The sequence below is a fragment of the Corvus moneduloides genome, chromosome 1 (genome assembly GCF_009650955.1).
Source record: "Corvus moneduloides isolate bCorMon1 chromosome 1, bCorMon1.pri, whole genome shotgun sequence".
NCBI lineage: Eukaryota > Metazoa > Chordata > Aves > Passeriformes > Corvidae > Corvus > Corvus moneduloides.
Genome location: NC_045476.1, coordinates 9,579,491 through 9,602,815, shown reverse-complemented (window position 1 = coordinate 9,602,815; position 23,325 = coordinate 9,579,491). Strand labels below are relative to the sequence as shown.

Sequence of the window (23,325 nt, the reverse complement as noted above, 5' to 3'; positions counted from 1 at the left end):
CATTGAGTATTTCAGGACTGTATCAGATGCAGCAAATCGTATATGGCAACAAGAACAGTGGACTTGACTTCAACATCCCTTGATGGTGAAAAAAAATACAATATTTGGATTTTTTTTCTTCTCAGAGGCTAGTTGTACATGGAAAAGACTTTATCAGGTTCTTGAAAATACTTTTTGAGCTGGAAAGATATAGTTGCAAATTAACTGCTGTTTATGCAGATCTCTGAAATAACTGTGGCATTTTACTCAAGGGGGTTGATTTCATTTTAACTGTCATCACTGCATTCTTCTAACTCAAGTGATGTCTTTTGCAAGAAAGTTATTACATGTGATTAAAAGCTGCATACAGATCTTAGACTGCTGAAAATATCTGGTAGCTATACAGGACTGGGATTCAGCACAATCACCAGTAAAAGCTGTAAAAGAATCTATTGCCAGTTAGCACACGCAGTCGTGTTTCCTGTAACAAACTGAAATTAAGATATGAGACTTGGGCACCTCATTCCAGAGATGAAGGTCTCTCCCTGCCACCTGCCTTTGGTGAATGGGAAGGGGTGAACATCGCTGTTTGCAGGAGGTCCCTTTTCTCTGTATAATAAGAACGTACAGTAACGAGGTCATAACTCCACTGCTGCTTTTTACATGCTTAAATTTATCAAGGAATAATTTGGGCCACAGCTGTTAGATTTTAATTAATGCATGTAGTAAATACTCTGTGGTAGAACTTCTAAAAAAATTACTAGCATCTGTTATAAAATCTGCTGAGAGTTTTAGAGCTGACAGTGACTTGGCAGCGTGTATTATTCACTGCATGGGCACAGACATTAACCTTTCCAAGAGAAATTCAGCCTAAGGAAGGTTCTGCTTAGGAGCAGTCAAATAAATTGGCATTGCCATGGGCAAGATTTCTTAAAGCTAGATTTTAGGCAACTGACTGACTAGGTGGTTGTTGGCAGTTCAGGCAGTTGTCTTAGAATTGACAGAAATTTCTTTTCATGTATAGAATTATTACTAAGCTGTGTTTTAGGCACTAGGCGTTTGGGTTCCCCTTAGAGCTAGAATTTGCTGAACTTAAATTTAAACATACAGGTGCAAATTAGTTGGAGATTATCTTTAAGGTCAGTACACACATCTCCAGAGGACTGTATTTGATTATAAGAAAATTTACAAGATGTCAGATATATCTCTCCAGAAGCCTTTATTTTTCTTCATTTATGATAAAGCAGGTGTAGAGTAACTTGTTTATTCTTGGATATGTAAAAGAAAGAATTTTGCAAAATTAGAGAAAAGTAATTCATCAGTTGCAATTGCCTACTGATTAATAATATTTGAATCTTAAAAACTGAAAATCTTTGAAATTGCTGTGAAACAAAATTGTATAGGCAAAAAGGGTTGCTGAGACATAGAAAGAATCTTTCCTTTGTCATAAACTAAACCAAGATCTAGTGGGTATGATCTGATTATCACAGTTCCAGCTATGGACTGTACAAATACACAAAGTGGGATAGTAGATGCAGATTAAAATGCAGAAATGGAGAGCTTAAGTATCAGTTATGAACTGCTCAGTTTTAAAAGACTCTTACGTGCTTAATGTTATGGTTAAATTGTAGGCTGTATCTTTATAACGTGACACTGCCCACTGCTGTCATTAATTAAAATGGTATTGATTTATGATGGTTATTTTTGCTGCTAAACGGGGAAGTGAAAGAACATAATGTGTTTGTAATAGTTAAGCTAGGGGTGAAGAATATTCAAGAGATCTCCAAATGCTCGGGTTATCTTCAGCATTGATGATAATAGGAGAGGTGACAGTTCTGTGCTGTATTTATAAAAGGGATGATGTATCCAACTGCTCTTTTTTCACTCTTGCTACCTCTCCATGCTGTCTATCAAACACCCAACAATTCTAACGCTGGAACATTCCTCCTCCAAGACCAAGAAGTTACTGAATCTTAATCACTCAGCTACTTGCTACCCATCATTCGTTTGAAGGGCAGAAGCTGCCTTTATGTAAGGGCTGGTTTCAGGTGTGGGGAAAACATCTTCAAGCAATTGGTCCTGAACATAAGCAGTGGCTGTGTATAGAAGCAAGGTTATGTCATTCAGGTCACCACTGAACACTTGATTGGGCACTCTGGAAGTGAACTGATGGTGTTACTGGAAATCTTTGGCATAAACTCAATACAGTAGTTTGTCCACAGTCTGTGCTTCCACTGAAGGGTTGGTTTTGTAACTGCTTCTGTGAAAACTAGAGTATATTCTCTCAAAAAATACAGGAACGCCTCTCCAAACATATGCAAATAAGTGAATTTACCTTAGAAGCAGAGAAATTGAAATAGAATGTCATTTAAGGCATATATGGCCAAATAGTAAACTTCCCAAAACACGGGATAAAAGTGGATTGTTTAGTTTCCAGTATTGTTTTAAAAAAGCTTAATTTAGAAAGAGGATTTATGTTTTTTAGAATTTATGATCCCTTAGTTTGCCTGGGTTTTTTTAAGATGGAAAAGCTCTTTAACAGAGTCTGAAGAATGTTTTGATGCAGAGCATTTCAAGACAGCTATTTCAGAAGACTTGTATCAGTGATGGTTTGCAGTCATAACATGAGAGAAAGTGTCTGTGTCTGCCAGAAGCTGGAATCTCAGGAGATGTTTCCTGGAAACAGGGCCTGGAGGAATTTTGGTGGGATGAAGGGGAGCATTGCAAACTGACTGGACTTTTAATCTCTGTTTAGTATTTTGTATTTTTGTATTTACTGCTGATCTCTTAGAGGACATCAACTTCTTGAAACCTGACCACTGTTTATTTTTTGAGTTTTGTTTGTTTTGGTTTTTCTTTTTTTTCAAAAGATCAAATGTTTGTTTTAAACTCCAGATTTCCTACATATTAGCAGTATTTCTTTTCCCTTGGCTTTGTTGAATTGTAAGAACTTGAGTGACAGGACAAGTGACTGAACAAATGTTGCTGTGTACACAAGTCAGAGGATCGAGGACTGTCAAATATCTGTGTGTGTTTTAACTAAAATATTACAAAATGTAGTAGCATGTTGGAGAAAAGGTACTGTGTACCCTTGGGTACTCGTTTGCTGCAATTCCACTTGAGGGGTTTCATCTTTCTTTTGCTGTGTGTGGACTTCAATTTGTTGCAGACTGATGTGTCTGCTGGGCAGTGTTCATCTGTTTGTGGATGAACATAAATCTCCTTGTGCTGTGAATGTTGTACTTTGGTATAAATTCACTTTCTGATGAAAATTACAGTACAGTTCTAGAGAGACACTGCAAGCCCAGGGCATTTGCAACTTGCTGGATGTTCCACTGGGCAGATGCAGTTATGTGCCAACCCACTAGCATAAGCACATGATTTCTCCTCAGAGGATGCAGTTTCAGTAGTGTCCTGTCCTTCTGCAGGTTTGATTTAAGTACACTTACCCTGCTTTTTCTAAAATAGCTTCTTGGATAAGAGGTGCTAAGCTCAGTCCTGGGATAGATATTCCAGCTGGAAGATAGGCTGTCCAAACACAATTTCTGTGAATACAAGAATTAAAAGCTGCGGGTGCAAATTTAAAAATCTTTTTACATGCTTGTAAAATCTTTTCAATAAATTATGAAAATACCTTTTCTGCTTTAAAACAAAGTGATATTACTGGGTACGGATTTTTGTTGATGTTGAACATTACCTTGTCATTTGTTGAGGACTTTTTTTCCTGTAAAGTACCTTTTGTTAACATATAGAGTCAAAACAGTAGGACTGATATTTAAGGATGAGGATAATAGTTAATTTAGTTGGGGAGGCAGTCTGGGTTTTGATTCCACCTTGTAGTTCAAACATATGATGTAGCATTCCTAAGTTTAGAAACTTAATTTAGCAGAGAGTGCTTTCAGTGTCTTTCCTTAGCAACCCAGCCTACCAAAACACACCAGAGCTGCCCTTCCAGCTCTGTACTGAGGAATGGTAGGAAACTCCATGCTTTTAAGGTGGAGTTTATAAACAAAAATAGGATAATGAGTCTTGCAATTGTAGGGGATTGGAATTGAGTGGTCAGAGTATTTTCCAATTACATATTTCATTGGTCTTGCATTTTCAGTATGATCCTATATGAGGTTAAGGGCTGCCCTAAAACACTAGAGCATCATTTTTGTTTTACGTAAACTTATCTGAAGAGTATTCATAAAATTGAAATGCTTATGGGGTTTTTTTGTTTGGCTTTTTTTTTTGGTAGAGGCCAAGCATTCCTCAAGATAGAAGGGGTGCTGGAGGATGCCAGCAACTACTAAGGGTTACAGCCAGCCTTTGCAGAAGCTGAGAGGGCGTTCAGAGAAGGATAACTCCACAGTACTGTTTTTACTTTTGATTTTTCCTTAGATATCACTTCTGATTGCTGTGTTAGCTGGACCTTTGATCTTGCCTAGTGCAGAAGTTTCTATGTTATGTGTTGCCAGTGAAATGTATGACGTACTTTGCATATCTTTTTCTAACAAATAAAACTGTTCTGTATTTGGTACTGATACACAATCCTTTGCGGGGGACAGAATTGTTCTAGAGTAGAGAGAACAAATCTCATAAACCTTAAAAATTTTAGTGTCTACCTGATTATTAGAAACACTAAGCTTTGTATATTAACCTGATATAAGTATTTGGTTAAATGCTTGAATGGAAGAACCAGAAGGAGTTACACATGTAAGCTTGCATCTGATACCTGATGCTGTCAGGTTAACCTGGGCTTTCCTCTCTACCATTTGTCACTACACTGAGACCCAATTTAAACATTGCAGCTCTTCTTGGTTTCACTTTATTAGGGTGCTCTGCTTTCTGTTACTTTGTCAGTGAAGTTTTATAGTTTCAGAGAGAGCTAATCACTGATTATTTACAGGTTCCACAAAACTGCCAGACTGTTGGTCTGTACTCTTTATACTCTCTGGATCTTGCATGGTGAGTTTCTAGCATTTTGGCTAGAAATTATATGGGGATTTAAAAATATCTGTTATATCTTGCATGATTTCTGATTATATTTAAAAATGTTTTAATATTAGGAATAAGCTCTGGCTGGATAGTACTGGATGCAGTGCAGTATGTAGAAAAACACTTTTGCTGGTGTTGGGTCAGAGTCACTCAAAAGAAGTGTGTGCATATATATATATACATAGCATATGTATCTCTCTCTTTTTTTTTTTTTTTTTTTTTTTTTTTTTTTTTTGGTAGTGTAAGTACTAAATAATAAGCATGTAAGCTCTAACTACTGCATGTATTCTACACAGTCGTTTGACTTCTTAGGATGCAGGTTAACCCAGCTTGAATTTTTATGTCCTGATACTGCATTTTAGTTTAGATACCACCACAAAAAAAAAACAAATACCCAAGTTCTCCATTTTGCTCTTTTGTATTTTCAAATACAAATTTGCAGTTTGCTCATTCCCAAACCAATAAGAAGTGAATGATACTTGTCATAGTTCACATAGATTTGTTTCAAATGTATTGTGAATTACAGGTTACATTAAAAAGAATGAAAGGTTGGGCTTCAGTACATGGAGATGTTTCAGGTTAAAGACAGGGAAGAAGATTTAATCTGTCTGAGAAAGAGGAGGCTTGCAGAAGGTGGTCGTTGCTTCTTAACACTTACCTTTCCTGAAAGCTGATGCCTATTTCAGGCCTCACAGAACACCTGCATGGTTCCCTTGGAGATGAACGGTGTAATCGAGTGAGTGCCAGCAGGAATGAGCTCTCTCTGCTGCAGGAACCTCAGTCTCAGTGGATCAGAGCTCCTGACTGCAGGGTTAGGGAAGCGGGCAGTGGGTCAGTGGAGTAAAAGCTGAAGAAACCGTCAGTGTTTTATTGTAAATACCAGCAACAAGGGTGGCTGACAATTTGGGGCAGATCCCAGCAATTCTTTTCATAGCTGTAGACAGTTCAAAGGACAGTAAGTTGTGCTGTGACTCTGGTTGTATAAGCTGTTTTGAAAGCTAATGTTTAGCAATCCAGAGAGGAAAATTTGTCTTCTGTTGACTGTTGAGAAAATAAAACACTCTGGCATGCACTGGGGTGGGAACATGCCTGGATTCTCAAGGGAACTGAAAAGGAATTTGTTATAGAGACTTGAAAGTACAAAAGTGGTCATGTTTTTGAAATGTGACAAATTCAAAATATTGTGCTAATGCCTTTATAATTTTATGTTAAAACCCAAAAGCTAGAATTTCAAGGTATTAAGACTTTATTTGTAGAAGGAGAACAAGAAATGAAAGTACTCCTGGGAATAAAAGAGTAAAGTCAATAATGTCAAAAAGGAGTACTGTGCAAGCTTTTTAAGTGGTAAAATTTGGTGAGTCCTGAGAGCTATGGTTCATCCTATGCTTTTTAGCAGTTTAAACATTTAAAATCTGGGTCTTTGCTTTCAGTAATTGCAGTGCTTGTGGGAATTTGGAGATGTGCTAATGCAGTCTGTCATTAAATGTTTCATTTTGTAAACCTTGGTTCCACTACTTCTCTGTAACATGGTGTGAGAGCAAGACACAGTCAGTATGAATCCAGTTCTTGGTATTTTGCTTGTATAGAGTCTTATGCTATTAATTTTTTTTTTTTCCTTGTCCTGGCCCTCTGTTGGACATCAGCATTTAAAATATAATTGTTACTGCTGTGAATGCCTGTTGAAGGTGAGATTGGAAAAGGGCATCCTACTGTCCTAAGAGTTCATAATGAGTTCTGGTCTTCTGAATGAGGTAGTGGTATAAATAAAAACACTATTGTAAATGTGGATACTAAACAGTCAAAATGTTAAAGCTAAATTCTTATGTTTCCTCACTTTAAGAAGTGCTCAACAGGTGTGTTACATGTGAAAAATGTCTCTTCCTGTGTCAGGATATCAGTCTTTTGTCAGAGATTCTGGATGTTGAGCCCTCAGAAGTGGAAACCATTAAAAGGTTCCTGCAACCTAATACCCCCATATACCTTCTACTTTTTTATTATGATTTTTACTATCCTGTCTCACTCCAAACTGAGCACTGAAAACTTGCTGTCATTTTTGAGATGGAAAGTGAAAAAGAAATGTGAACATGGTGATCCAGGAAAAATTACAAGATATTAAACTGCAGTGAAAATAAAGCAGTTTGGCTACAGAGTTGACTTCATCTCTGTATTGAAGCCTGAGTTATGATATATATTACTAATATACGAGTACTTGAAGTTAATTCTGAAATTAGGCTGTGCTAGAAGGTGGATCTGCAGTAGTGGACTAAAGGCTTCAAGTTTTCTGTTCAGAAAGAGGTAAGAACTGAGCAAAGCAAACCCATGTGGTTTCCTCTGGCAGACATCCTGTGCTGTGTTTAGGGTGGATTCTGCACCCAGATAACAGAGAGAACCATGCCAATATACTTCCAGATATTTGGAAGGAACCTCTGTAACCTTTACTGGTAGAGAAAGGGATTTTTTTTTTTTTTCATGTTGTTCATCAGGTAATTAAGCTTGGATGCTTCTGGAAGTTAATGATGGTTGGTTTTTAATTTCTAGGCTGAACCTCTATCTTCCAGTTGGGGCTGCAGAGGCTGAGTGTCAGGCTGGAAGTAGGATTTCCCAGTTCCCTTACTAGCAGACTACTGTGCTGTCATTCTTCCAGAGCAGCTGCTTATAATGCCTATCCCGGAGGATTTTGTTATGGCAAGCTGCTGCTAAGTAGGAGGTCTCTGGGTAACTTTCTTTTGTGGCATGCTGGCTCCATCTCTGCAAAAATAGCAGCACTTAAGCAAATTCTATCAGTTTTGGTATTGGTGAGTCAAACTGCTGAAAAGTAATGCAGCTCTTGACACGTCTCACTGCCACTGTGAGTGAAGCGTATTTAATAGCTGTTGAAGTGAAAGCTGTGCATGAGAAAAATGAAACTGCTGTGCTTCGAAATGGCTCAGCATCCTTCACTTTTGAATTGCACCACTTACTTCTGGGCTGCTTTTTCAGTCATATCAGAGCTCTGGAGCCTCTTTTAGGCAGGGTTTATCTTTTGCAAATACATCGTTATTTTGCATTGCCAAAGACATTGTTTGCCATAGAAACTGGGGAGAATATCCAGGTGAAAATATTCTGGTGGTGTTGCAGGGCTGCATAAGGATGGATTCTGAATCCTCAGCTGCCAGAACTATAAGCTGATCAGGCTTTTGCTGGGCTGCTAGCAAAAATTGGCAGATTGCTAATTTTCTAAATACTATTCCAATGAATTCTGCAATGAGAAGGAAAACAGAGGGACAACTCCCTCAATTACAGTCCTGTATATGCATTTAATATATAATACATTTTTAAAAATAATCTTAGTAAAGTAGCATGTTTGTATTTAAATGATAAATGTAGACATAGTTATTGGTAAAATATAAAAAAAGCATTTTGTATTTCGAATAAACTGTATGCTTTAATTTTAGCACAGCAGAAAGGTAGATATGGGATCCCTCTGTGGAGTTTGGGTGTGTGTATGGGCAGTGGTGGCTCTTGGCAGCATTTTAGGAAGGCCTGGTTTATGGTAGTTTAGCCTTTACTTTACAAGACGCAGCCTATGTGCTGCTAGTTGTTTTCCTGGTCTCCCAGATATGGTACCTATGAATATATATTTTAGGAAAGAATGTCCTTCAGGCCATACCAGGATGCTGAAATGTCCTGTGTATGTGAATTGCTGTTTATTCCAGGTTTGAACTACTCAGTATGTTAGGCTTTTCTTTAGACCTTTAAGAAAGGGAAGAGGAGCAGAGGTAACAGAAGGTTGCAAGGAACTTAAACTTTCTTTACCTTACAAAGAACCTTAGTTTTATTACTTGAGGTGTATGAATTCTATTGTAGTAGCTTTCCTGTGTTAGCACTTAACCCTGCGGGTGTTGAAAACCTGTTTGTTTCAATTTCTCCAACCGCCAGCTTGTTTTGTGTTTAATTGCTGTGTTGGAGAAATTACTTTTCACCCTGATGCTCACAGTGATTGAAGCAGATAGCTCAGGATAGTGGGGAGTACAGAGATCTCCTTGGAAAACACATGCTGAACAGCTGTCTGTAATTTGTTGTGGCACCGCACAAGACTTGAACTTACAGAGGCAGCTCATGTGGGATGACAGTGTTTGTGCTGGTAGAGTGTTTTGGGAACGTCTGGTGGGATACCAAATACGTGTTTCTAGAGCCACTCTTGTCTTATAGGTGCAAATCTGACTCAAAAGGCATGTAACTGTTTCTTTCATAAGGGTTTATGTTGCTTTCCAGCGTCTTGTCCAAAAACTTAAATGGCTTATGTTCCAGTTTATAAATAAATACAGCCCTTCACCTTGCTTGGTATTACAGCTGTTTCTTTCATTTAAGCATTTTTCCACTTTTTCCAATATTTCCGTTTTTCTTTGAGGGTTTATCATGATCATCGAGCCATGGCAAAAACTCTAGGGCCGTTCTCCACCTCCTTTATGTCTGTATCTTACTCTGTGTGTGTGTACTCTGTGTGTCAAGGGGGATAGTTTTATATTTTCCCCTACCCTTAGTTCTCTGATGTTTGACTTTTGAAAAATTTTTTGTTTGTTTGTTCATGGACAATTACTGTCAAACCCTATACTGCTTATTTTGTAACCCTTTTAGATTAGTTGATACTGATTTATATGGGTCTTTCTGAATGTTATTTTGTGAAGTACCCTATGGACATAAATACTGTGTTTCACAAAACTGATTTTCTAAATTCAGTCTGCTTCTGGACCTTCCAGATGTTTCTGTTGAAGGACGTGGCACATGCAGCTCATCTGTAATGATTCTCAGGGAAACTGTTTCAAGAGTCCTGGCTGAATCCTCCTGCTGCAAACACACAGCATTTGTAGTCCTGAACATGAATTTTGCTGTGCAAAGGCTAATCATTTTAATATATTTAAAATGGAAAACAGAAAATCCATCCCAAGGCATGATAAACAGAAACTGAATCAGATTACCAGAAGTAATGGAAATAGCTGTTTGTTAGTTTAGTAACACGGGCCTGCAGGATTTTTGAGGAACTCTCATTATTAGCATTACCCTTCTCTTTCAGAAATACTGAATCCTGCGGTTCTGCAACAGTAAATATTTTGTGGGATTTTCTTTTATTCAGAAGAGGAGAGAGCCAGGGTATTTCTGGTATTGATAGAGATTAGGAAAATTTCTCGGCTAACCCTGGAGGTGAAATACTGAAATGACAGGAGACAGCCTGGCTGCTCTGCTTTCCCTCACAGCCCCCTTCTTTACCTCCCATCAGAAAGGAGTGGTTGTCTCCCCAGTGCTGTTTGAGAAGCCTCTTCAGGTTGTGTCAAGTAGCAGAAGGGTCGTTTCCTCTGTGGGAGGAACAAACAGTTCACTTATTGCTGCTCCTTGTTTCTTCTGAGAGTGAGGGGGGTGATTGCTGGCTGGAATACCATGGGATTAAGCTATTAGCCCTGCTCAGCTGTTTTACCTAAAATGTCCTTAGGCCAGCCTGCTTTACCAACTGGAAAACACTGGAGTGAATAGCTGTTAAATTGAGCTTGAATATCACTATATGACACGATTTATTCTATCACGCTGGGCTTCTTCTTTTAGTAACTTTCTCTGGCATTTTGATTTACAAGTGCAGTGAGTTTAGACAAATTGTCAGCTATAATTCAAAAGATAATTTAATTTTAGTGTGTTTTGGTTTTTTGCCACACCTCCTGGCTTTAGGCTTAATGGTTAAATAACTGCTTATGTTTTACATTCAGAAAGTTTTAGAGCACTAATTTGGGCTTCTGTCCTGAATTTCCTTCTGTGGTATGGTCTCCCTATCCACTGATGATGCATGAGGAGACTATGAAAACTTACTGTGATTCCTTTACACATTTTTACATTTAAACTAGACAAATGTACTTTTGATAGAGAGGAGGATTTTAGTATGTAATTTTAGCTTTCCAAAATAAGCAGAAGGGATTGGCATCTAATAGAAAAGGTATTTGTGAAATAGCTGGAAAACTGCTCAAGAATACTTTGCTGCATTGTAACTGTATTGAGAAACTTGATTATATTGTGTGGCCTTAAAGTGACTGGTATATTTTCTTTAAGATTTACATCTGGAGCAACAAATAATCAGTGCAAATGGAAGGAACTAAGCATAAATTAAGTGATGCTGAGTCAGTTAAGTATCTGTTAAGCATAGCTATGATAATACATCATTTTTAATGTAAAGTATGCTGAGTTGGAAGTGACTCATCAGGATTGTTGAGTCCAATTCCTGGCCCTATGCAGGACACCCCAAGAATCACACCATGTGCCTGAGAGCGTTGGGATTCTTGCCTTTTAATCCTTGAATGTTAAAAGGAAGAAACCCAACATTTTGGGGGGTTTCGGGGCTTTTTATGTGTTGTTGTTCTTTGTTTTTTCTTTTTCTTTGAATCTAATCTGCTTTTATTGCTTCCTTTTCTTGCATTGCTGTAATATACAATTCGGGAGAAAGTGGTTGGTTTGTAGCAAATACAGTTTTCAGGTTTTGGAATGCTCTGGTCAATACCTGTAGTTTTGTACTTTCCATACAGTTGCTGGGGGGTTTTTATCTGAGTTCATGTGAATAATACTTAGGACCTATGTGTTAATCATAATCATCAAATAGATGTTAAATTTAACAAGGGTTGTCTGATAAATACCTTTATGGATGGAGAAAGCTTTCAAAGATAATTTTTAAAAGAAAAATGTTTTACAGTGAGGGGATCAGTGAATAGCAACAGCTATTATGCAATTTATATTTAAAAGTAGATTATTAGTACCTGTAATTTGTGGTGAGAGCAATTCACCATTACTTAAAGAAGGGTGCTGTCTTTCCTTCTGAATTTCTTGTCAATGCTTGGTTTTAGTGACATTTATGTAGATAAGTGAAACTTCCTTTATGTGAATGAAGAATTGTATTTAAGGCATTAGTTATTATTTGCACTTTGAAGCTTGTTTCATATTATTTGCTGATTGCTATTTGACTTTTCAAAATTTCCCACCAATCCTTAGTCCATGGCATTTGAGTGTAATAGTCATTATTCTGTGTCTAGCCTTGTTTCCTTAGAAATATGCAGGTGATAATCTTGCTAGAAAACTGAGTCACTAATTTAGCCAGTATGAAGAGTGTATGTAGAGAGTTTGAAAAATAAAATAATTGTGGGTAAGAAGCATTTCTACTGTTGTTACTGTTGTTTTATTGTTAGTGATTTTCTTTGTCCCTTTTTTCTATTGTCTTCTAGGACAGAACAAAAAACTGCATTCCTTGGGCTCTTTCTGGTATTTTATTGATCATTACAAAAAACACTGTGTTCTGAATTGAGTTTTTGAAAGTGCAGGATCTGAGCATATCAGAAATAGGAAGTAAATCTGAAAGTTGTTTAGAGCTAAGTACAAGCAGTTGTGTGAGAAAGCCAAATCATGTCTTTTTAATGTGCAGAAACACATCTTTTGAGCACTTCCAAGTATTTTGCAAGGTAATGTTTAATAATAGCACATTCCTGGAACATGTAATATTATGATGTTTTTGGTGTTGAACATGGTTGTTAGAGCATTTCTTGCAACAGTTCTCTCTTGTTATACTTTGCTTTAAATAATAAATTACTACACTGATGGTTGCAATGACGGTACTTGCCAAACCTGCATGAGCAATTTACTAACAGAAGCCAAGAGGAAAACGCTTTTAGTCTTTAACTGTCTTAGCTGAAATCTTGACTTCTGTCTCTTTCTGTCGTGCTTGTCAATAGATTTTTATACAAGAATTAACAGATTTTGCACATCAGTTAGTCTGATTCTTGCTTCTGGCCATAAAACGTTTGTGCAGTTGCTTCAATGCTGTTGTGTCAGTCCTGACTGATCCAGCGTACCAACTTCCATCCGTCAGGCTTTCTTCTGTTGTCTATGCATAAGATTGTGTTTGAAGTCAAAAACTCTTAAAGCAAAATATAACTTTGCCACTAATATTGTGGTCTCATATAGCAGGCTAAAAATATATGGGATTAGTAGATTGATAAATATTTTGTTCTTTGTTTTCAGACAACCTGGGTTTGTAGCATCTAAAGATTAAGTAAAACTCAGCTTTTGATTCAAGGTTGACTTAACTGAAAATTTCACAGTCTTGAAAATGTAAGGTTCTCTGCTCTTTTTTGAGTGTCAGAATAGACACCAAACTGAATTGTATTAAAAGTGGAATGAGCTAGCAGAAAAGCAAGAATGGAAAAGGGATGAGAATCGGCAGTGGAAGATACTGTATTATTTGTTGCCTATTATCACATGCAACTGCAGGAGTAAACTAGGCTTATATAATTGGCTTAGTGCCAACTTGTTGTAGTCGCTAGGTTTAGTTTAGCAAGCTGCAGCTTTCCTGAGAGCTCAGTGGAGCTGCTTAGGGCAGTGCGACCCTGTCGCTATCCCGTAGTCCATTTCAGACGGCTCCGCGGTTTTGCTCTGGCAGCTATCAGCTTTACAACACAGTGATGGCAAAGGAGGCGAGAAGGGTCTCTCTATAAGGTTTTAAGAGGATCTTTGAATAGTTACATCTTGTCCCAGCGATCCCCAGAGGCAGAGAGACCTCCTGATCCGAGCGCTGGAGGTTTTCTCGGGGGCTCAGGGGTGGTACATGGGCCCAGTTGGGGTACAGGAACCACTAGGGAGGACCTGAGGGAGTGTCCAGGGCTAGGGGCAGGGGAACATGGCAGGGGGAACAGTGTGAAAGGCATTTAATAAGTGAATCAGTGGGAAATACAACACTACACCAACTCATGTAACTGTAGGAGCATGATAGGTGTGGCACACTAAAGGACAAGTAATTATTAAATCTGTGGAAAAATTAAGAACCATGTCCTGTTAAGCAAGGTCTTAATAAAGACTATAGAGTAGATAAAATCAAAAATGAATAAATTAGCATACATGGCTAGATATTAGTATCTGTGGCCTCTTGGTTGTTTCCCAACCTATTTCAAATGTTTCTGCATAATTTGGGACTGAATGTGAAGAGTGCTTGATAGGTGCAAGAGAGATGCTACCTCTTTTCCTCATTCCACAGTGGTGTACTGCATCTCAGCTGTGTGCGTGGTGCAGGAAACGTGGCCTGCGCCTTAGGAAGTTTATACTCTGAATCTGGGAAGTTGGATCACCCTGTGGAGGAAGGTGAATTTTATCTGGGCTGAGGTTATATTTAGAACGGGAAGCCTCTCTCCGTCTAGTGTGTCTCTTCTGTTGAATGTCAACTGGATACTTGTACAGAAGACTAAAAATGAGTGGTGAACATGACAACTGTTATATCTTGCATTACTCACAGCAGACAGGTTTGCTTTTGGTATTTCCATGAATTTTCTTTCCCTTTCCTCATCTGTGTGTTTAATTGGTTGTTTCTATTTATTTTAGTTGGTTGCTGTTCATTGCAATGGCTGTAGAACCATAGAATTTAGGAAAAGACCTCCAAGATCGACTCCAACTATTAATCTGACACTGCTAGATCCACCACTAAACTGTCCCTAAATGCCATAACTGCAAGACTTTTTTAATACATCCAGTAATGGTGACTCTGCCACTTGCCATGGCAGTCTGTTCCAATGCTTGACAACCCTTTCCATGAAAAAATTTTTCTTATATCCGTTCTAAACCTCCCTGGTGCAACTCGAGGCTGTTTCCTCTTACCGTCTGTCTTTTTTACATGGGAGAAGAGAGCGACTCTCACCTGGCTACAACCTCCTTTCAGGAAGTTGTAAGGAGCAATAAGGTCTCCTTTGAGTTTCCTTTTCTCCAGGATAAACAACCCCAGCTGCTGTTTACCAGCACCTCCAGGTCCATTCCAGGAGGGCCAATTTCCAGCCACTCTGTCCCTAGCCTCTAGCACTACCTGGGATTGTTGTGACCTAAATGCAGGACCTGGCATTTGGCCTTGTGGAACCTCATACCATTGGCCTTGGCAATGTGTTCAGCCTGACCAGATCTCTCTGCAAACCCTTCCTGCCCTCCAGCAGATCAACACTCCCACACAACTTGGTGTCACCTGCAAACTGACCGAGGGCTCAATCGATCCCTTCATTCAGATCATTGATACCAACAGTAGTGTCCCCAGTACTGAGCCCTGTGGAACATGCTTGTGACCAGCCAGAGTTACAGCCATGGATGTAACTCTGTTCTCCACCACTCTATGGGCCTGGCCATCCAGCCAGTTTTTTACCCAGCTAATTGTACACCAGTCCAAACCATGAGCAGCCAGTTTCTCCAGGAGGATGCTGTGGGAAAACATGTCAAAGGCTTCACGAAAGTCAGGGTCGACACATCCACAGCTGGTTCACGCTGTCATACCAGTAGATCAGCAGCATGATCTTTCCTGGCACCAAGGTCAGAGTGACAGGCCTGTAATTCCCCAGGCCACTGTGGATGGGGTTACATTTGCTGACTTCCAGTCACTTGGGACCTCCCCAGTTAGCCAGGACTGCTGGTAAATGTTGGGGAAGTGGCTCTGTGAGCACTTCTGCCAGCTGCCCCAGTACCCTTTGGTGGATCCCTTCCAGCCACAGAGACCTGTGCTTGTCTCAGTGGTGTAGCAGGTTGCTGACTATTTCCTCTTGGATTACGGTGGTCTCCACTATGTGGAACAGCTCTGCAGTTCTCACCCTGTGAAACTGAACATCACTGATAGCTCTAGCTCTCCTAAGCAAATCAGAATGAACTCTGTTGATCCAACATCATGCACAAGTCATTACTGAGAATTGGCACCTTTTCTGTTTGCAGATTCAGAAGACAAATATTTTAGACAAAGATCAAAATGTTATTTATTAGCATAGGGGTTAACAGTATTCATGCTTTCTGTTCCTTTAACGTTTTGACCATTGAGAGCAACTTGAGAACCCTGCAAGACAAAAACTGAGTGTAAGCTCTGTTCAGCTGTAATTTTGTGTACATACTTGTAACTGCTGGTGTTGCAAATGTTGAAAAAAAAAAATTCAGTATTTTTTGTTTGCAAAAAGCAGACACCACCCCCAGCCCTCTAAGTACAGAGCTCTGACATTCTACCCACCATAATTTTATAGGAAATTAATTATAAATAAATAAAATAACATGGTTCCCAAATCATTCCATCTGTTATTAATAATTCTATTTTTTAAAACTTATTTAGTAAAATAAACCACGTTTAATGTTTTTTCTTACAGCTAAACTGGTGCAAAAATGATTTTGCACCACTTGTAATAGTTTTGAGAGATACCTGGTATACTTGAAAAACATAATTTGAAAAAGATGCTGAGAACTTCTCTTGGCAGTGGAAGATAGCAGCATTTGTAATTCTTCAAGAATCTGTAGAAGCATAGGACTTACCTTTGTTATGGACCTGGGGATGTTGAAAAAGGAACAGACTGGAGAGATAACTGTGACTTTATTGATTATGCTGCAGGGGCCAATCCTCCAGCATAGCAAAAACGTGGAGGTTTAGATGAAAGTAAAGACTGCTCTGAGGGTAGATTGAGTATATGAAGAATATGTTAGTGCTGATTGTTAATTCAAGAACTGAATAAAAACTGAAAAAAATTGTTAGTGGGGCTTGCTATCAAATTCATCTTGTTGAAAATACAGTTTAAAGAGTACGTCTGTCACTGACTGTTCTCATCTGGGATATGCATAATAAAAATAGCTGCTTTTGGAGCCAGTGGTACAATCTGTTATGCTATGAAGAGATTAAGACTTCGCAATTCAGTTAAGTAGAGACAGTGCTTCACGAAAGTCACTATATGTAGGTCGTGGTTTTTTAGTCTGTTCAAAGGCTCTTTGTGCTTGGGAGGTGTGATCTGCATCTTGTCCTACAGCCTGTGAGTCTCTAAAGAAATGCTTGTTAGCTCTGCTTCTTCAGGGCTTTATTTTTGTTCGGTGGTGATTTTTGGTTGGGTTTTTTGTGTATGTGTGTGTGTGTAAAATGTACAGCTACTAACTGTGCTCTCCTTCTATGTCTGGAAAACTGTGTCTGTTCTTCCAGCATTTAATTGATGTTTTCATATTGCCTTGGGTGTTTTCTGCCCCGTGTATGAACTGTCATACTGTCTCTGACTAGTTTCTGTAGTTGTTTAAGAAAAGAAGTCACTAGAAATGTCTTTCGAAGGGCTTTTGGCCAAACTTAAATCCATATTCCTGAGCTTCAACTTCACTGACTAAATATTTATAGCCATGGTTTATTGATATTGAAAAAGATTTGGCATGAATGAAAGGAAGTAGAAGTGCAGGCAGTTAGGACTCTGTCATGTGTGTTGTGTTAATATTGGTTGACACAAGATGTCTTGGCTGTGCTTGTATTTTAGTTTGTTTATGGTGTTACAGCAACACTTCACTCCAGATGCTACTATTAGAAACCAGTCCAAGCATATATTTATATAGTTCAGAAATGAGTTCATGTTTTTATCTGCTTGTATGCTGATTCTCTTGTCAAGAATGTTAACTGTTCAATGTGTTGTCCACTGTCTAGGGAGATCCCTAAGCTTTCCGGTATTATAAATGACTGGACACAGTTGACTAAAATTATTTCGTATTTGAATTAATTTTTTGTTTTGTGTTTTGTTTTGATTTTTTTAGGTACATTTTCCAGACACAGAGAGAGCAGAATGGCTCAACAAGGTAAGGAGAAACATTGATCCCAAATGGGAAGGAGCAGGAGGGAAAGCTGAGATTAAAATAAAAGGTGAGGCAAGAGCCTGAGAACAGAGTAGTTTTAACATTATGCTTTATACACTTGAAGTCTCTGGTTGTTGATCCAGTTAGTCACAAGAAAGATTAAATTTAGTTTCATGGTCCTGAAGTTGTGAGTTTTGTAAATGATTTTAAGTGGCACTACAGTAATGACAGCTGTAATTGTGTGGAAGTCATAGCAGCTGTAAACGCAGTCTTTAATTTTCTACTTGTCTGGGATACTTTCCAGTTACTGTAGGTTCCTGACCTATAATCTAAAAATAAATGAAATTTATGGTTTTGATTTGTGTGTGTGATAATTTAAGATATAAATCTACGTAGCTTGCTTTTTAAAAAATACCTTTCATCAAAGAGCATAGAAGAACATGAGTTAATTAGAAAATAGTAAGAAAAAAGCGATATAGAATCTTCAGATAGAAAATTCAGATGCAGTGAAGTTCTGACTTTTTTACATTTATAACTTATGCATGTATTCAAGAACTGTACTTCCATGTAGATTTTTTTTTTCCTCCTTAGACTGTAAAACAGATGTGGCCTTTTATTTGTCAATTCATTGAGAAACTCTTCCGAGAGACCATAGAACCAGCAGTAAGAGGCGCAAACAACCACCTCAGTACCTTCAGTTTTACAAAGATTGATATTGGTCATCAGGTCAGTGTCCAATGAAGTTTTTTTAAGAGATCCTGTTTTACATACCATTTTCATGTAGTCTGTTCAAATCTACACAGAAATATTTCTCAGTGACACTTGCTCATAAGCCTGATTCTGGTTTCTGTTGTAACAATAAACTAAAAATGTGTGGGTTTTTTAGCAGAGGCTTTACTATGTTTTGTGGGATCTATGCTTCAGAAACTTGACTGAGAATTTGGAGAGGACTCAAAGTGTAGTAATGCCTTGTCACATGAAGAGTTCACAGCAATGTGATTTTAATATTGTTCATGTAATGCTTTATGTTAAGTGAGCAGGGACCATTATCCTTTTGCCAGATGATCCAAGTGCAGTTTTCTTGTAACAGATGCACTTCTAATCATGTTATGTGTGGATTCTATGGCAAGGCTGCTGGCTTGGCTTTCCAAAGGACTGCATATAGCACAGCATTAAGGAACATACAGATGTTTGTCTTCTGTTTCATCCCATGGAAGAAGGGGTTGCACATGCTTGCAGAAGAGCCTGTTTGACCAATGCAAGCTGAGTTCCCTCTGCTTGCAATGAGTTCAGCGCTACTTAATCTTCTCTGCATCAACCAGAACTTTACTGCTTTGAGATGCAGTTGAACAGCTTTTGTTTGAAGTTGCCTTTCGTGTTCCTATTGTGTGTGTCATAAATAGAATTTCAAGTAAGGATTTAAAAATCAACACCTCCACACACCCCCAAATGTTAGGAAACCTGAAATTAATTTCAGGTGTGATAGAGGGGAATTGTTTTTCTCTCTTTGTGACTCTGTTTCATGTAGGTTACAATTCATTATGCTTTACTGGACCTTTTGTGTGTTGGATTTATTATTTTTTTAAATTGTAAATCCTTTTACACAAGGCCTCTGTCCTGCCCTAGATGTAGTTGTATTACAGACTGTAGCATTCCTTTTAAGCCATACTAATTTTAAGTAGGTTTTAGATTAGCGCCCAGACCTCTGTATGGTTCTGAAGTTGGATTGAGTAATCTTTGACATGACAAACAGCTATTCTTACTTTATACTGCAGCCTTGATTGAGTGGATTGAGCTGCACAGCCCCAAGACAGCAGTGAGATTTTGGTTTTACGTAAATTATCAAAAAGGTGTAAAAAGAAATACGACAATTTTTCCAGAAAGGAAAAACTCAAAAGTGAGGTTGTTGGTCATCCTCTCCTGCCTAGTGTTTGATGAATGTTTGAGGCTTCGGAGTGTGTGGTTGATACGTGTTAGTTCTGTATGAGGAAGGGAGAGAGGCGAGAGTGTCAACACAATGATTTAGAGAGAGAGAGCACAGAGTGGTTGACATAACTTTTTTTGGGAGTTACGGATTCTTTTCCATCTATCGTCACTAAATTCTACTTGAGGCAACTACCTTTTTGTGAATTAAATTTAACTTGTTGTTGTAGTTGCACAGAAAAGAATGCTTTAGGAGTGTTAGACATACACCTGTACAGAAAAATCGGATATTTATGCAGGGGAGAGGGAAAGCTTGATTTTTAAATATTTTATAAATCTTGAAGTTTAGTGGTCTATACCCAGGGTAATTGCCAGAAGGATTGTGGTTAAGTGGATCCCAGCAAGGTAATTTTTACTCTTGAAATAAGAATTCAAACTAAATTGATAGCCTTACTTCACACCTTTTAATGTTTATAGTAGATTCTTAACTTCAGGCCTGAATGTGCCTGTCTTCACCTTTATTTCAAACTTAAGAGTTTAATATGCTTCTGTAGAAGAATCCAACTTTTACTTGCTTCATTGTTCCAGCCTCTGAGGATAAATGGTGTAAAAGTGTACACTGAAAATGTGGACAAAAGGCAGATCATTTTGGATCTTCAAATCAGGTAAACTTTATTACCATATTTCAGTGGGGTCTATGCTTTATAATATGTACATTGTTTGATTTGCCAGTTATGTTGGCCTGAAAGGAGAATTGCTTCATTATGCAAATGTAGTTAGTTCTAATTGTATATGAATGCAGGAAGAAACTGCATGCTGTAAATAGCATTTATCTGAGGGAAATGGAATATCAACTCTGTTTGGTTTCATTATTAATGTTTGTTAATAAAGAAATACTTTCCAAAGATAAAGCACTATCTTCGATTTTTTTTCCTGATGTATTAATACTTTGCCATTAAATTTAGTCTGAAATCTAAGATGTAAGATTTTTTGGGTTTTTTACTTTTCTCAGTTACTTAGATTCTTTTTATAAACATAGTATTAGAAAAAATTAATGATAGCAACAGAAGTATTTGTGCTTACTTTACCCAGAGTACTGTAAAATGTCAGAATGATTGTGCTTCATCGCTTCACGTTTCTTTGCCATTTCATCCTAGCCCCTTTTATATAGGTTTTTCAGTAGGTCTGCCCTACATTTAACCAAGTCATTCTCAACACAATCTGCAGTTGCAGAGTTTTTTGGAAGTTCAGTCAGTGAACCCAGAAATGTTTTTATAATTGACCATCATAGGTCTGTGTTACAGTGAGTATTTTTGCCTGGTCATGGGTTATGGAGAGGCCAAATTTGTCAGTCATTGGCAGTTGAGCAAAGAGCAGCCTTCTGTGTTCCTCACTGCTTCCCTGGCAGTAGCCAGAAGGGTCACTGGGCATCTCAGCTTCAGAGTTACTTCCAAAATTTGAATGTGGTTATTCTTAATTTTGAATTATTTTTTTAAAGCTCTGCTATGCTGAAGCCTCCGCTGCTTTGGCAGAGCTGGGCAGGCCCCAAAATGGCGAGAGAAAATGCTGCTGTCTCCTTCCCTGGGTTCCAGAGCAAGTGGGGGCTACATCTGTGAGCAGAGCCCAGTCTTTAGTTAACTGAATCACTTTATTTCTCTAGGAAAAAGACAGCTATCCAAACCAGGGATTGGTGTTCCTGGACAAAATACAACAGGATTAACTCTTGAGAGCTTATTTCACTGGATGAATGTGTTAGCCCTAATGGAGAAATTTCCTTCAGTTTTCTTTGTTGGCACTTTTGACAGCAGCTGTGAGAGCAGCCTCACCTCTGCAGATATAAGCCCTCAGGAAAACAATTTTGTCTGACCACAAACAGACAATAGAAATTGTTTTTGAGAAGCTGTTTCTGTTCCAAGACCACTTCTTCCCTTTAAAGCAGAACTATTCACAGGAAGACAAGAGTAAATCTAGTATTTTTTGGTTTTTTTGTTTCTGCTCATCCTCATGAAGTAGGTAAAAGTAAAAAGGCCAGTAGGTTTGTACAAAAATTTCAGGAATAATGTCCTGTTATGTAGACCTGAAGAAAATTTCTACCCATATGTCTCACTTGCAGCCTACTTAGAGAAGTGGTAGACTGTAGATACAAAAATGCTGCTAGCAAGGATTTTCTTGCTATTTTCTAAGTCCGTGAGAGACTTTTCTCTCTCACAGAAGAGGTAGCAGGGAATGGAAACAACCAAACCACCTGCAACCTTGAAAAGTCTTGTTTATGGTACAGTAGAAAAATATTTTGACAATGGATGTTTTAGGATTTTAGCCAATCACCCCAAGGGGTGGCTGATCCTTTGTCCAATTAGACTATGAAGAAAAAAGTCTATAAAAGAATTTGTAAAATAATTAAATAAATCAATCTTGCTGCACAATTCCTGCCTGCTGGATCTTCTCTCCTCCTCCTCCCTATGGCTGTGGGATGCAGTGATACACCCTAGGGCCCAGGCCTGCGGTAATAGTAGACAGCTGCAATAGAATCCAGTCTAAAAGGCTGAAAGAAATTCCTTGAAGTGGTTTAAATAACAATAATAGTGCTGGGTCAGCTGGGTGCTTGTTGAGCCCAACAGCCTGTTCCTACTGCCAGTGGCATAGGCTTCCAGGAAGAAAATGGAAAAGAGAGCTATGGAGTGACTATCACAGCTTCTAGGAATTAAGGCTTAGACAAAACCATCATCAAAGGAAGTCCTGTTTCATATTTAAGACTTGTCCTTGGCACCTCATTTGGAAAGGACTCTTTTTCAAAAGCTTTTAGTATACAAGTTTAAGACAGAGCCCCCCTGGCCCCCAATATCAGTTGTTACTGTTTGATGTTGTTATTTGCTTTTTAACAGTTTCATTTATAGGTCCTCTGAGGGTCTTACCACTGGGATTGTCTCAGTAGTAACAGGAAGAATAAGTGTCTCTCGGTACATTTAAATATGGAGTCAAATACAGATACCAACCCTAAATTGTCTTACATTGCAGTTTTGCAAGATTATAAAGAACAGTCTCGCTGCTGGAGAAAAGTCCATCCTTTGGAATATTTACCCCTGTAGATTTTAATCTCCAGTTAAATTAGTTCATTATAATTTTAATTTATTTCTAAGTTTAAAGTTAGGAGCTTTCTATAAACCCTTCATTCCCTAAATACAGTTGAGAAGGAAAACAGCCTCTTTCAACATTCATAAGAATAGTTGTAGGAAGCCAAGCCCTGTGGGGTGTGTGGTGAGGGAAGGAAGGAAAGATTTTATTTTATTTATATTTTTTTTCTGTTTAAAGTACATTAATTCTTTTAAGAATCCCCTTTTATCCTGCAGTTTCACTATTGTGGCTTCTTTTAGCCTTTCTACTGTCAGTTGTTTGTGGTGGGGTGTGTGCATTTGCTTTTGGACCTTCCACAGTACATTTAAGTAGTTTCAATGTGTCTCTGAAACTCTAGAGTATTTTTTTGCATCATCCTTGAGGGTTTTTTTTTTTTGTCTGCTTTTAATTTTAATTGCAAAAGGAGTGTGTTTTGGTTTAGTTTCTGTTGTTTCTGCAAGGATACTGAGTGCATTATGATCATTGCTTCAGACTATTTTTCAGAACCCTTCGGGACAGGTTTTGTGCATCTCTCAGGATCCAATTAAGAACTTCACTCTAAGTAGCTTGAATAGCTAATCCACAAAGCACTCACTGGAGACTGTATTTAAAGGTTCCGTTTGAGGACCGTATTTGTGAAGGGAGTGCTTTACCTTTCTCTTACTGTGGAGTTTATGTTAAATTATCAAAAGTCATGTTACAGTTTAAAAGTCTAGTTCTTGATGACAAATACGG

At 38.2% G+C, this 23,325-nt stretch overlaps 1 protein-coding gene across 3 annotated transcripts in view; it reads left to right on the top strand.

Moving 5' to 3' along the window:
* The window catches only part of ESYT2 (extended synaptotagmin 2), an 83,477-nt gene that overhangs the window by 13,356 nt on the left and 46,796 nt on the right, over positions 1–23,325 (top strand). For all 3 annotated transcript variants that reach the window (XM_032099375.1, XM_032099365.1, XM_032099357.1), the window contains exons 2-4: positions 17,518–17,559; positions 18,148–18,282; positions 20,068–20,144. In XM_032099375.1, the coding sequence (XP_031955266.1) occupies positions 17,518–17,559; positions 18,148–18,282; positions 20,068–20,144 (254 nt within the window). The remainder of the gene's footprint in view (positions 1–17,517; positions 17,560–18,147; positions 18,283–20,067; positions 20,145–23,325) is intronic.